The sequence below is a fragment of the Aythya fuligula genome, chromosome 2 (assembly GCF_009819795.1).
Source record: "Aythya fuligula isolate bAytFul2 chromosome 2, bAytFul2.pri, whole genome shotgun sequence".
Lineage (NCBI taxonomy): Eukaryota > Metazoa > Chordata > Aves > Anseriformes > Anatidae > Aythya > Aythya fuligula.
Genome location: NC_045560.1, coordinates 47,613,440 through 47,627,888, shown reverse-complemented (window position 1 = coordinate 47,627,888; position 14,449 = coordinate 47,613,440). Strand labels below are relative to the sequence as shown.

General features: G+C 35.1%; 1 protein-coding gene across 2 annotated transcripts in view; it reads right to left on the bottom strand.

The window, feature by feature from the left end:
• RECK (reversion inducing cysteine rich protein with kazal motifs) overlaps positions 1–14,449 on the bottom strand; it is a 56,071-nt gene that overhangs the window by 24,710 nt on the left and 16,912 nt on the right. The window contains exons 5-8 of one of the 2 annotated variants that reach the window (XM_032181595.1): positions 13,242–13,327; positions 8,614–8,661; positions 7,556–7,597; positions 290–323 (exon numbers count right to left, since the gene is read on the bottom strand). In XM_032181595.1, coding sequence (XP_032037486.1) covers positions 290–323; positions 7,556–7,597; positions 8,614–8,661; positions 13,242–13,327 — 210 coding nt within the window. The remainder of the gene's footprint in view (positions 1–289; positions 324–7,555; positions 7,598–8,613; positions 8,662–13,241; positions 13,328–14,449) is intronic. The other variant, XM_032181594.1, reaches the window with a different exon arrangement.

Genomic DNA, 14,449 nt, shown 5'->3' with positions numbered 1-14,449 from the left:
CTATATCTAACTTGATTTTGTTACTTAACAGTCATCAAGTGAATAAAGCAGAAGGAGAAACGATCTTCTAAGCAATCTTCAAAATACAACAGAAAAAACAAATACAGATACATAAATCAAAAATTTACAGCAATTATATAAACAATCCAATCCTCTTATCACTTGAGCAAAAATAATTATGTATGTGGCTAGCCGTTCTATGGAACTGAATCCACGTGATTGTTATATGTACACCTCCAGAAGTTTTAAATATTTTAAAGAAAAAAGAAACTATTCATTACATACTTACTTTCATTTCTGTTAATACAACTAAAGAGAGCATTCTGAAATCAAAACAAAAATAGCATTACAAGCCTGAAAACTTCAAATAAACATTTAGGTGCCCAGTCATTTCTTATCAAAAACTAACATTTATTTTTTGTTCATCTAATAGAATTTAATTGAAACAAATAACACTATACAGAAACACTAAATGAATGAAAAGATCAGGTGTCACCTAAGTTCTGTGTACACTCTTACTGAAATATATTCAAGCAATAGGAAGATTCTGCTAGATCACCTTAGAGAAAACATGCTAGATGTACCAAAATGTTTTTGTATGATAATTTTAAAGGATCTATGTGGAAAAAAAGAGCTCTGCACATGCACACATGCAAACAGAAAATCTCAAAAAACTACACAGCAATTAAAATCTAATGCATGCTATCAACACGCAAACTACACCCAAACACAAACTACAGCACCCAAATGGTACACTTGGGAGTTATACAAAATGTTAAAATACAGAAAGGGGAAGACATATACCCAATCGCTTGGTTTCAGAGGACTATAATGCACAGGACAATAAACTGAAAAACTACATATCGAACTCCTGCCCAGAACAACCATCATCTTCCCCACATTGAAAACAGAACTCTTCCCGAGAAAACAGGTAGCACTTATACACTTTCTGGAACTCAGTGGAAAGATGAAGCCATGAGGCTGGAATTCTAAAATTTCAACTACCAGTTATGAAATATTTTAAAATAACATGATTATAAAAAGAAATTTGAAACACTCTCCACACTTGTACAAACATGAAATAAGATTATCAAGTGATCAAACCCATTAACACAGTGGCAAAAAGCAATCCGTATCTTCATAAAGTTCCCAATCACCTTCGTTTCCCCTATCACCAATATTATATACATTTGCATTTTACACATCATCTAGACAATAAAACAAACACTGTAATATTGATCCTCACACAGTGTGGGATTAAAATCTGATGTTTTGCTGTACTAAACCAAGATGTGCTACAACCTTTAAAGAAAAGACCTAAAATGCAGACCTAACATCAGCTTGGTAGCTCATCAGCTAGCAAAAACACACAACTTTGCTCAAGTCTGAAAACAAAATGGTTGTCTCAAACTGAACAGCTTGTAGAACTTCATCTTATAGAAGTAGCAAATATTTTGCTTCACTTTGAAACAAGTTAGACACTTAAGTATAACATAATATTCAAAGAGTTCATCAGATTAATACTGAAAAAAGTCTAGGTCTAAAATGAGAAAGGAAAAGTGAACAGTATTTTTATTATGAGAAACTGGCATGAAAATTCTCAAGAATTTTCATCTCTGTTAGTTACTAATATTTAGTACATTGCTGTGAAGTGGGTTATCCCCAATAATCTTTGTGATATTTTTGTGAAAATCTGTATTGCTCCAAACAGATGGAAACATTAAATTTTTTAAAGTGAAGATGTACTGAGAATCGTATTTTCTATTTTTCTTTTTGTCTTGGAGATAGTTTAGAGTGCAGGACTTTTTTTTTTTTTTTTTTTTCCCCTCCCCCCCCAGTTCAAATTCTTTATTTGCATTGTTTTTGCAGATCATTTGGGTCAATCTGATTTGGCAGCATCCTTATTTTCTCCCCTGAAGTTTAATCTAGGCAGGATTACTAGGCAGGATTACAGAGCAAAGCAAAGTCAATATCAAAGTAACTAAATCTCCCCATGGCTAACTCATTTTTATGAGTTAACCATAACCAGTAATTGCAACATCTGAATGCTGAGTTCTTCCTTTGAAGCAGCTTGCTCGTATTTGGTTACACTGAGCTGGGAACTCACGTAAACACAACATGTTTCCTTTCACAGGGGGGTTAGAACTAGGTTATCTTTATGGTTGCATTCCAATTCAAACCATTCTATGGTTATTTGTACACAAAATCATCACCCTACTTTTGTAAAGAACTGATTTATAATACTGCCTGCAGGGTCATGTCATTTTTATAGCACCGTACTTTCTTCTTTGGGACCTTTGGTGTATTAAAGAAGAAAAAAACTGTCAAGATAGGAACTGCTGCCACACACCACATCAGTCTGATCCACGACTGACTGTCCTCAGAAGCTTCTGAAATTAGATTCTGCACCCTTCCTGTACCAAGCACTGGAACATGGTGAACAAAACAGCCTGGCAGAAAGCAACACTAATTGTGTATGAATTAATGCACAGGGACGGTAGAGGCTGCTGAAAGGTATAACCATGACAGATGGACTTCAGCCTAAGTACTGAACATACTGTCATTTAGCACTAACAATCTGTAGGATGATGATGTAAAGTTGCTATAAACTCAGGTAGGATTTGTCACATTATTAAAAGTAGAATGTTATTAAATAAGTCATTAAAAAGCTGTTTGGAATAACAGGATCACTGACCCTTTTTTGCTCAGCTTATAACCACAGACAAAAATAGAGAAAAATGTTGAGATTATGGAGTACCAACATTTCTCTTATGAAAAAGGGCTCAAGTTGAGACAAAATTATCCTCTTCTACCTATTTTAAAAACCTTTCTGTTTCTGTAAGACAGACACGATCCCCATACCAGGTAATCAATCCTCCTTCTGTACTTGGAAACTGCCATTCCACTGACTGCTGAATCACTGTAATAATACTAATACTGCAATTAGAAGGAGGTTGTCTTACTTCCCTTTTCCGTTTTGTTTTCAACTCCTCTCTCCATGCTTCTGGTTGTATAATTTGTGTAAGCCTTCACACCAGCTCTGACTATACTCTTCGTTTCATGGCCTCATTTTTCTCAGTAACCCTGTAGAAAGCATTTTTCTCTTGTGCTAGCAATTTAAATAATCTTTTAGAAGGACCTGCAAGATGCCAGATCCAGAATAAGGTACACAAAACTGTATTTGTGTGACTAGAAGAACTTCAGCTTGTTGAAGCAACTCACTGTATCACGAAACTGTAACCTGTAGCCACCACAGGTTACAGTGATAATTAAGATGCTGAATTTGCTCTTCTTGTAGCTCTGGACAACTGTTCAGTTTCCCAAAAAATACAGGTACATGTGCAAGAAGCATAGATATACAGACATGAGAAAATCTTAGAAAAATTAATGTATAGTCCTCTGTTTGTAAATAAAGCTAATAACAGCTTTAGACCATCACAGTCTGTCTTGAGTTACTAACCATAACTTCATTACAGAATACAGGGTTAGTCCCCATCTCTTTTATAGAATAGCAATCATACTTAAGATATCAGCATCCCATTCAAGCTTCCTTTTGAATTGCCTACCAAAATCTCTTGAAACAGTGAACTGTGAGAAAAGACAGACACAGAAAATCAAGAACAAAAGATAAAACAAATACATATGTAAAGTCAAACAAACAAACAAGAAAGAAACAAAAAGAGCAGAAAAGGATATTTGTCTTAAAGGGAAAACTACGTCACCAAGATCTGTGAAAATGAGGATAAAAAGCCAACAGTATAGTCCCCCTACACCCAAAACTCCATTTTCAATTCATGAATAAAATATCAAGCAAACAAAGATGGTAATATTGAAATTTAAAGAACGAATGCAGAATTATTTATTCTACTTTTAAAATGATTTCATCTGAGAAGTCTTAAAGATACTTCAGTTGGTTGTTAAAAAAAACAAAAAAAAAACACACCACACAACTGCTGAAATCGGTCATCAAAACAAATGAGACTACAAGCAGAAGGAATGGAAAGTTAACAGGCAGACTCAGCCAACACAAGTGTGTATGCCTTAAGAAAACAGTCACATTATGGAAATTGAAAAAGGCAATTTTAGTTTATCTAGCAGAGAACTCTTTCCAGTCTTCCTCACCATAGCCAGTACTGCAGGACCTAACTGGTTTCGCTCTTTTTGGAGCTCATCAGCTGCAGGTAACGGCTCAAAAACCAAAACACACAAATACAAATAGAGCAAAACATTTTGCTAAAAAGAGAGAAGTCTTTTGCATCATAAGGCATGCTTTCATATCACATGTACATTTTTTCCAAATGGCTGCCTCTCGAATGAAAAATAACAGTGAAGCTGTTCTTTTGCACAAGAAAATATAGAGAATTCCCGCAACAGTCCGCCCCCCAACAAATATCATTTTTCTTCCTGAAAATTATAATGGTATCTGTATTCTATTAACTCCAGTGGAAATATACATTTAGTACTGTTGTTTTGGGCAAACTAACCACATTAAGTATCTGAATACAGATTGTATTCAAATAAGGACATCTTAATTTATAAATATTACTTTCAGTTACAAATATAGCAGGAAACTCATTGCTACTCTCACAGAGCAAAGCACTTTAAATTCTGTTAGTCTTTTCTCAACTTCATTGAAACTTAGAAGTTATCAATACAAGTTAAAGTCAGAAGCTAACATACTAAGGTTTAGTGGACGCAGCTGAAGTTTCAGATGATGTTGGACATCTGTTTAGATTTTTTTTTTTAAACCTGAAAAAATTAACAATTAAGGCTAAGATTTTTCTCAGTTATGTTAAACAGTAAAAAAAATGAAAACACTAGCACAGTAAGGTAGAACTTAATCACTGGAACTTCATTTTTGGCAAGATCATTTTTTTTAAAATCAACTTCCTTTGAACTGTACAGAACAGAAACAAAATGCAATAGAAGATCACAATATTATTATATATAATGTGTGATATACAGAGTCAAAGTCTGCCCAGAATTCCTAAGCAGTACTTCCAGAAGCCACAAACAAGCTGTGTGCTTTAGGGGTTCATTAAAACAATTTTGGAACCTTTCACCAAACTATGTTCTAAACAGAACCTTGAGTTATAATCTATTGTCTGTGAGTAATCCCTACAATTATATAAGGGTTAAAAACCTCGCAGCGTATTTTAAAAAGGGCTAATCAGTAGCCAAAATTCACTAAAACTTCAGCATAAAGCAGGATCATATGATCCTGAAGGATTAAACCTGCCAGTAGTGTAGCACAATTAATACATTTCTGAATACTTACTGCAGCAACTGAAGCTGCAGGCTGTGCACTTGAAGTTTCTTTATTTATAAATTGTTGGAACAACCACAAGCCAAATTAAACTAAACACTGCTCAAATCTGTGAGAGCAAAAATACCTTTTTACAGTCCAGGGACATCAAAAGTGTTCACCACTGTGTCCAAAAAAAAAAAAAAAAAAAAAAAAAAAAAAAAAAGGCTTGAAGAACATAAGTGAAATAACATAGAACATTTGAGTAATGCCTTATTTAAGACGAAAAGTAAGAACTGAAGTGCTTAAAGCAGAGAGGGGAACTCAGTATGCAGTGTAAAGACCCCATAGTTGTAATCTAATAAAAATTTTAGCTCTCCTGTTTCGATGCACAATAGAAATAAATGTGATTTTAAATTCAGTAATAAACTTATCACAGTTTATTTCAAGCATTATGAATTATTTTGTTACTCCTCCAAGTGTGTACTGTTTATTGTATTCAAAAATGAACCTTAACTTTACACAAAATTTTTAAAAAGTGAAAAATCAGAAAATCCTACATACAATCCATACAGCCTCCACTTCTTTCTTCTCTCTTTGACTATTACCTACCTTCTTTTTAGAGCAAGATAGTAGAAAGCTGGAAGAAGTAGTGAAAGATAAAGGTGATGAGATGCACAGAACTAGAGAGAAAAGGAACATGACAAAAATGAGTATCCAAGAAGCAGAAGATGGGAAAAAGAATAACAGGATAACATCTTTCAAAGGAAGCTAAATAATGTCTAATAACATCCAAAAAATATTCAAGGACGTTGTGTTATTTTTAAAAAAATTCTGTATGTACTGCTACTTGAAATTAAAAGACATTTAATAGGGCTTGCTTAAAATTCTCAATGCACTGATGAAAATGAACATATTATTACACCATGATCCATTTCTAAAATGTGTAAAATCTCCAAATAACAAGAATCACAAGCTACATTAACATTTACAGTAAAATTAATCCGGAAAAATACGATTAGCAGAAAAAGTGTATTTAATTAATCTTGTGAAAAGCTGGCACATCGGCGTTCAAGTGATTCTGTTATTGCACAGTCTGAGACACTGTTTAGCAACTTCTAACTTTGTAACAACAACTATCTGGAGGTTTGTGTTTTTTTTCCCTCCACTACTCTGAACACTGTGCCTTACCCTTGAAGACTTACCACATTCTTTGTTCTCACTAACTTAGTGGGAAGCTGAAGCGTAATTCATAAAGTTGCTTCCCTAATCTCTAAAGACCACGGAGAAGTACTATGGACAGTTCAGTCAATTACTGCAGGAAGATTTTGTAAATTCTCTGTGAAATGCTTAAGTGAGTGTATAAGTTAGCAAGCTATGACAGTGTTTGCAAAAAGAGATTTACACCTTTATATTTCTTAATTCAGCTAGCTTTTACTTACAAGTTATATCTGTATTATATTCAATAACTCAATAATTAATTATTAATAAACTAATTCTCAAACTGGATGCTCATGTTAAGTGACTCAAACATGGATTCTTAAGCAAAAGGCAACACAACATGTATAACATTGCATTTATATGATTCACAAGCTGTTTCTGATCTTATTTGTCATGTAGTGTTTTAACTCGGCAATCCCTTCCCAGTTCTTAATTTTTTTCCCCAACCAACCCAACCGAATACAAAGTATGGTACTAGTCACAGATATAGAAGCTACTCGTAAGACTACACAAGGAGCAGGCCACACTCACCAAGACATCAACTAAAAAAAAAAAAAAAAAAGAAAAAAAGGAGGAAAAATGAAAAATGGCTAGGATGCAAAAAAAAAAAAAAAAAGTGCAGGTTCCTTCCAGAAGCAGCTTTTCAGATCTCATACCTTCGGTGAAACTTCCCTGAATTTTATACTTGCAATAGGTATCTTCAGAGCATAGCAAGTACTATTTTTCATGTGTACCTATAAGCCTAGATACATAGGAAGTTCTATTTTTGTACAAAATATGTAATAACTGAAGATCTACCACTGCACATACTTCATTTCTCTCCTTAACACAGTATTCGTACCTACTGCTCCTAGTGCTCATTTAAAAAGTTCTCTTCACTTCTTCACCAATCATAAAACTGATATGTACTTCCATAATTTTTTCTGCCTTTCCTTCTTTTAGTGTTGCACAGGTAGAAAGAGCTAAGGTCTTCTGTGCAATAACAGCAAGATCCCACTTTCCAAAATTCCAGATAAAAAACTGGAAAAAGGCTTAGGAAAGTAAATAAGATGACTATCACCATTTTGTAGGTGTTCTTTAATCTCTTACCTTTCCTTTCCCGTTCTCCTTCAACACATATTGGCCAACCTCCTACAGCAATGCAGAAATCCAGAAAAAAAAGAAGGAAACAGACCAGCATAATAGAGGAGAAGTTTACAGATGTTGACAGTATAGCATATCACAGCATGAGAGAAGACAGAACTACTTTAAATCCATTTTAAAGAGAACAAACTATGCTAACTTCAACAGTGAAGAATCTAGGAAAATACTCTGTAGATTTAGATGAAATATGAGAGGGAAAAAAAACAACAGGGAATTTATTGTTTCTTGGAAAACAGGAAACCTGCTATATTTCTGCCCAAATCAAGAAAACAGAGAATTGTTTGATAACCTGGACTGTTTATTAAGAGCTGAATTTACATAGGACTAACTAATTCAGGGCAGTAGGCAGGAGGAAAGGAGATGGATGAATGTGCAGGAGGAGGAGGAATCTGGCTTTTAATTAAGAAACAATTGGAAGTGAAAACGTCCTAGCAAAATAACTTTTCTACAAAATGTGTTAAAAAGAATACAGATGAAGGCAGAATTCGGAAAATATCCTATTGTTTTACTCTTAAAATTAATTGTTAGAAATAACTGCTAGTATTCGTAGTTTCACTGATGTTAACAAAAATTATTCATTTTGAATTATATATATTGGGATAGACTACTTAAAGGATCCTGAGTTTATTTCTTTAAGGTCATTTTAAAGCCAAATCTCCCATTATAGAACTCAAAATGTCCCTGACAATGAATGCCTACTTTCATCAGAACTCTTCTTTAACAAACTATTTTAGAATCTAGGTCTCCCTTTTGAAAGCTGCATCTTTATCAATCAAATTAAGATATATGAAAGTCTAAAAAAAAGGCAAGCCCCTTTTCACAGAAAGTGATTGTACTTTTACAAAAAATGCAGAGATGCAATTTACATTTGAATGAAAGTGAGTATATACAGATATGTTACTACATGAGAAGACTAGAAATTCCCTCTTCTCAGGATACTTGTCACAGAAATTTATAAAACAGATGACTTATTAAGATATATGCGCACACACACACATACATACCTCATATTCCTTTCTGCAGACTTTCAAAACATCATTCTTTGAAGAAGCCTGAAAAACAGAAAATTTCCCCGTTTCAGGCAGAAAATAATAAAAACATGTTGCAAAATAATTATTGTTCTACCCTTATGTTAACTATGGTAATCATGGATCCATGATCTATTTAAATGTTCCTTTCTAAGAACCTAAAGAATCCATTTAAAGTTTTAAGAAACCACAACTTTGTAAATACTACATATAATTAAAGACCCAAATTTCTTATTTCTGCACCAAGTTTGTTGGTACTGGATGCACACACAAAGCAAGTTAGTTTTCATCAAAAGTTTACAGGATAAGGTGGAATATTGGAAACATTTAGGAAATGGAAGAGCTTGAGCACAAAGTTTCACTATTTTCCATGCTCAATAACATTTATCTGTCTTGTTCCCTTCTCCCTCAGTCCTACATGCAGTCCTACAGTTCTTGTTGTAAAACCAATTTCCAGAAATTCTCCTTTCAAAGTGCACATCAGTTTCTTCAGTAGAGTAACTCCTGCTCCTTTTTTTTTTTTTTTTTTGGAGGTATCTCCCCCTCCAAAATACCAGGGTAAAAATCTGACCTCGGACCTATAATAGCACCTTCTTCAAAATGCCTGTAAAACTCCCTCAAGTTTCAAGAATCAAAATTAGCATTCAAGCATTTCTCTATTATCTTTACTGTTTTGCCAAAGTATGTATTTTTTTTTTAGTTTTAATCAAAACCATGTGAAACGTATCAACCAGAGTCCACTCAAGTACAAAATACAGCCAAGATTCTGAGACAGCATAGTCTACAATCAACAATACAGCATTTGTTTTTGAGAATAAGGAGAAATGATACACCAATCATAAGATTAAATTAATAGAATTTCATAGGACATGATAAATGGAAGTTGTTTTTTTTGTTTTTTTTTTTTTTTTTATATCAGATCTGGAAAAGATTAAAATGTTAGAATAAATTTAAAAATTTACTAACAAACACATTTGAAGTGATATATGCATATTCTTTCCAGAAGAAAGAAAATATTTTTTGAACTACATTTATATTTCTGTCCCTATTTTTCCATTTATTTACTCCTCGCCTCCTTTTCACACTACTGTTTGTGTACTTGCTGCTCATCTCTTGTCAAATAGGTTAAACTAACTAGACACTCTTTGGTGGAGGTAGCCTTTTTTTTTTGTATTTTGATGACAACTTGCAGTAGGCTGCTGGTTCAAGACTAAGATTACACAGGTAATGTGCAAGACACTATAGTGAATGCATCTTAGTACATCTGTGCTCCAGAACTGAGTTATAAGAATGACAACAAATAGCTGCACACTTTTTGTTTCTGAAAATGTATTTATAGTCATATATAGTCATGTCATATGCTGAAAAATATAAAATCAGAAAATGATTCCCAGATTTTTGTTTAAAAGGTAATTCCGAATTTATGTGTTATGCTTAGAAGTGTCACCCGACCAAAACAGTGGTATGGTAACACCAAAGACTGAATAAACATACTTTATTCCATCTGATAAATGAAAACCTCTTTGAAGAAGCACAAAAATCTATTTGGGGCTGTGACTCCAATGTTGCATCACTAAATATAGTACTGCAAAAAAAAAAAGAACTTAGAAAAAGTTACATGTTGCCTTCCACTAGCATCATTTTAGAATAAGAACTTTCATGCAGATTGTAAATATATGTGTGTATATATATATCAAGAAATTACATTTATCATAACCAAAGCAAAGGTAGCTTTGGAACCTCTGTAGATGTAGTTAATAAATTACTACTACAAAGCAACAAAATAGAGCATAGCAGCAGCAATCACACACCAGATGTTTACAAACCAGAACTAGAGTGGATTGGCTCCATTTGCCAAGTGACATGTTAGGACGTGGCTAGAACAGTGTTACACCCAAAGTTCAGAACACATTTGAAGAAATGGCAGCCTCCATGGAGGGCCCTGGCAGCCAGGAGGGCCAACCGTACCCTGAGGTGCATCAAGCACAGCATCGCTAGTCAGTCGAGGGAGATGATTGTCCCGCTCTACTCTGAGCTGGTCCGGCCTCACCTCGAGTACTGTGTGCAGTTCTGGGCACCACAGTACAACGAGGATGTGAAACTGTTGGAGAGTGTCCAGAGAAGGGCTACGAAGATGGTGAAGGGCCTAAAGGGGAAGACGTACGAGGAGTGGCTGAGGGCACTGGGCCTGTTCAGCCTGGAGATGAGGAGGCTGAGGGGGAACCTCATTGCGTCCTACAACTTCCTCACGAGAAGGAGTAAAGGGGCACGCACCAATCTATTCCCTTTAGTGACCAGTGATAGGACCTGAGGGGATGGAGTCAAGTTGCAGGAGGGGAGATTTAGGCTAGGCATCAGGCGGAGGTTCTTCACTGAGAGGGTTGTCGCATACTGGAACAGGCTCCCCAGGGAAGTACTCATGGCTCCAAGCCTGTCAGAATTTAAGAAGTGTTTGGACTGTGCACTTAGTCACATGGTCTAAAATTATGGGTAGACCTGTGTGGTGGCAGGAGTTGGACTTGATGATCCTTATGGGTCCCTTCCAACTTGGGATATTCTATGATTCTATGACTCAAGTACATAATTGGCACCGAGTCAGAAGGACATAGGGGTCTCCCCCTGGTAGAATAATAGAACCAAATGCGAAATGTTTTATGAACAGATAGGCCAAGCCTTTATTATGTTTAGTTACACAGATGGAAGTTTAGAAACTTCGTATCTCTGATGCTACCTTACTCACTAATTAGTTAGCCTTATCTGTAAGACCAGAATTGTATCCCTGTACAGGGAAGAGGGGTAAAATAACCCGGGCTTGGAGGATGTTTCTGAAAAGAACAGGTGAGGAACTCATGGTATGCCCATGTCCTTGGACATGTAAATGACTTTTCTTAGTATCCATGTCTAAGCTGAAATAATAAGATAAGAAAGAACCAGATGGCTTGAGCATGTGCAGGAACTGAGTTCAACCAGCAAACAGCAAGGAAGGATACCAACAACCACCAGAAACCCCTGAAAGACCAGTAGAAACAAACACACACACATCAGGGACCTTTACATACTTTAATGAGTTCCAGGAAATAGTATGAATATATTGATCATTTAGCAGGTATCTAATAAATATGTATAATAAATATGTATGTTTTGATGGTATGTAACCCCTGTAGCTTGAATAATTCAGTGCACACACTAGGTGAAGTGTTCCCCTGTGCGTCCGGTGCTGCAATTAAAGAACGCCTGCTTTCTAAAACTCCAAATTGAGTCTTAGAGAGTTTCTTTGACTGACTGTTACAGTAAAATACTAACACAAGACAGGTCAGACAGAAGCTTCATTAAGTATCCTAATAGTGAGAGAGTGTTTGGGCAGCATCTTCCCGTCTGTTCCCTTGCTCTCTGGCAAGCCATTGCAGAGCACTGACTAAGAGGTAAGGAATAAACACTCTAATGTTAACAAAGTCAGGTGTCTACCCAAACAATCATTTATGTTTTCATAGAATATCTGAGCTGGAAGGGTCCCACAAGGATCGTCAAGTGCCCTGGGTCCACCAAAAAAAAAATAAATCAAAAAAAATCTGCCAGATCAGGTGTCTGAGAGCATCATCCAAATGCATCCTGAACTCAGGCAAGCTCGGTGCTGAGACCCCTGCCCTGGGGTGCCTGCCCCTGTGCCTGACCATCTTCTGAGTGAAGAACTTTTTCCTGATACCCAGCCTGAATCTTATGTTTATAAGGTCAAGTACTATTGGATGGTTGGACTCCAGACAACCATTTGAATGTCAACAAAGTCAAGTACCCATGCTGGCAAGAGACAGACTGACTCCTTCATTAGCTTGTTAAGTGACATGTTTGGCACTAGAAAGATGGCTAGTGGTGGAGTCTAGGAACAGCACATACAGTATTATTCAAGCTCAGAAGCGGTGGTTCAAAACAAACACAGACTGTGCTTTTAGTCAAAAGGAATGTTCCTTTAGTTAGGATAAACTTCCTAGCCATACCTCCCAAATCTTAGATGTTAATTTTACCACCACACAGCAGCATCACAGTTGGTAACGTTTACAAGGTTCTAATGTTTAGTATTTTATACTAATAGAGAGCCAGTCAGATCTGCTAATCCTGATGAAATCCCACTGGAGTAGAAAGACACCCAAGAATCTCACGTGCTTCTCACGTATCTGTAAAAACCAGGCAGACTCTATTTGACTTCAGTCCTCTTATGGAACAGGAATCACATTTAATTACATTAAGCTTTTCACCCTACTTTTATTGCTTTGTTCGGGCTTTTCTTTGTACCCTGGTTTGCCCATCCAGTACAAGTTTTTCAGAATATTCAGGATGGCCAAAGCCTTGTGGAGCTACAGTAGACTTCAGTTTTTACTTTTTTATTGCAAACTGACTCTAACCATGTAAATTCTCTTTTTGTTCTTGAAACTCTGTGGCTGACATTTATCATCAGTAGTACTTCCTGGGAAGTTTCTTGTATTTTGCAGTTTTAAAAAAAGTTTGTGTGATAATCTAATTTTGATATTAAAAATGCCTGAAGATCACAATCAGGGTGAATTCAGAGTTATTTGACATTAACAATGGAAAAAACAATTAGAAAGCCTTACCTGTTTACATGCTTGCCGACATTCCACAGCAATAGCTAGCTCACAGCAACCTAAACCAACCCAACCATCAGACTTCTTCAGAACTCCTTTAAAAATAAAATTACAGTACATATTACAGTAGTAAAAGATCCTGTGTCATCATTTTCCCTTCCCTACCCACGAGTATGTTATTTTTCAAATATGATACTCATGTTCTTGTTTAAAAAGCCAAGTTACATATTACATTTTATTCGAATTTATTGTCATTACAAACCAACTTCAAGCAAGAAAAGAAAAATAAATCCATGCCTTAATAAATGTAGAACTTGACAATTAAGTACCTTCTATACTCTGAATTTAAAGGTGTTTTGTCCAAATCATTTTATATGCTCACTGAAAATATCACAGTTCGGTAATTTTACTTATGTAATATGAAGTATAAGCCAACAGAAACCAATAGGAAAAAAAATGTTAAAAACAACATTGTCTCAGACACATTTTTTTACTGGCTTCAATAGCACTATGGTTTCCTATCAAGCTCCGTAACATAGAATATCTTTCTTGATTTTTCTTCCAGCTTCCTCTGTAGTTTCTCTACCCCAATAACACACTTCCATATCCAGAATTATCTTAAATAAATGTTTCTCATCTTCCTTTCTCTCTTTTTCTATTTTATTTTGCTACTTCCATTTTCCCCATTTCTTATCTCAAAGTTACATGGGAAAGTGATCTTCTGCAGTAAGTTGTTTCATCCCCCTAATCTATATTCACAAATGTGTTAAAGATATCGTAAATAATAATAATAATAAATATATTAAAAATAATAATAATAATAAAAAAGAGCATATTTCTGTACTGATTTCCTCACATAACATTTATGACAAAAATAATCACACTGAAGGTTTAAGCTATGCAACAACCTGGAACCTGTGGCAAATGTCACACTTCTTTAACAACTAAAAAATAATTTAGCTCAAACAAATCACTCATCATTTTATTAATAAACATAACATGACACACATTGTATCCTTTAGATAGAAATAGGAAGTAGGAGGTAAGAAGTAGGAGGTAAAAGAATCAGTTGCTTAATTAAAAAAAAAAAAAAAAAAAAAAAGAGCTCTTAAGCCCAGTAGAAATGCCTTCTTAGAAAAGTAAAATGGGATGCCCAGCTTTAAAAGAAAAGAAAGAGCTGGGTGTAATAAACCATTGAGCTTAAATTTAAATGCTAA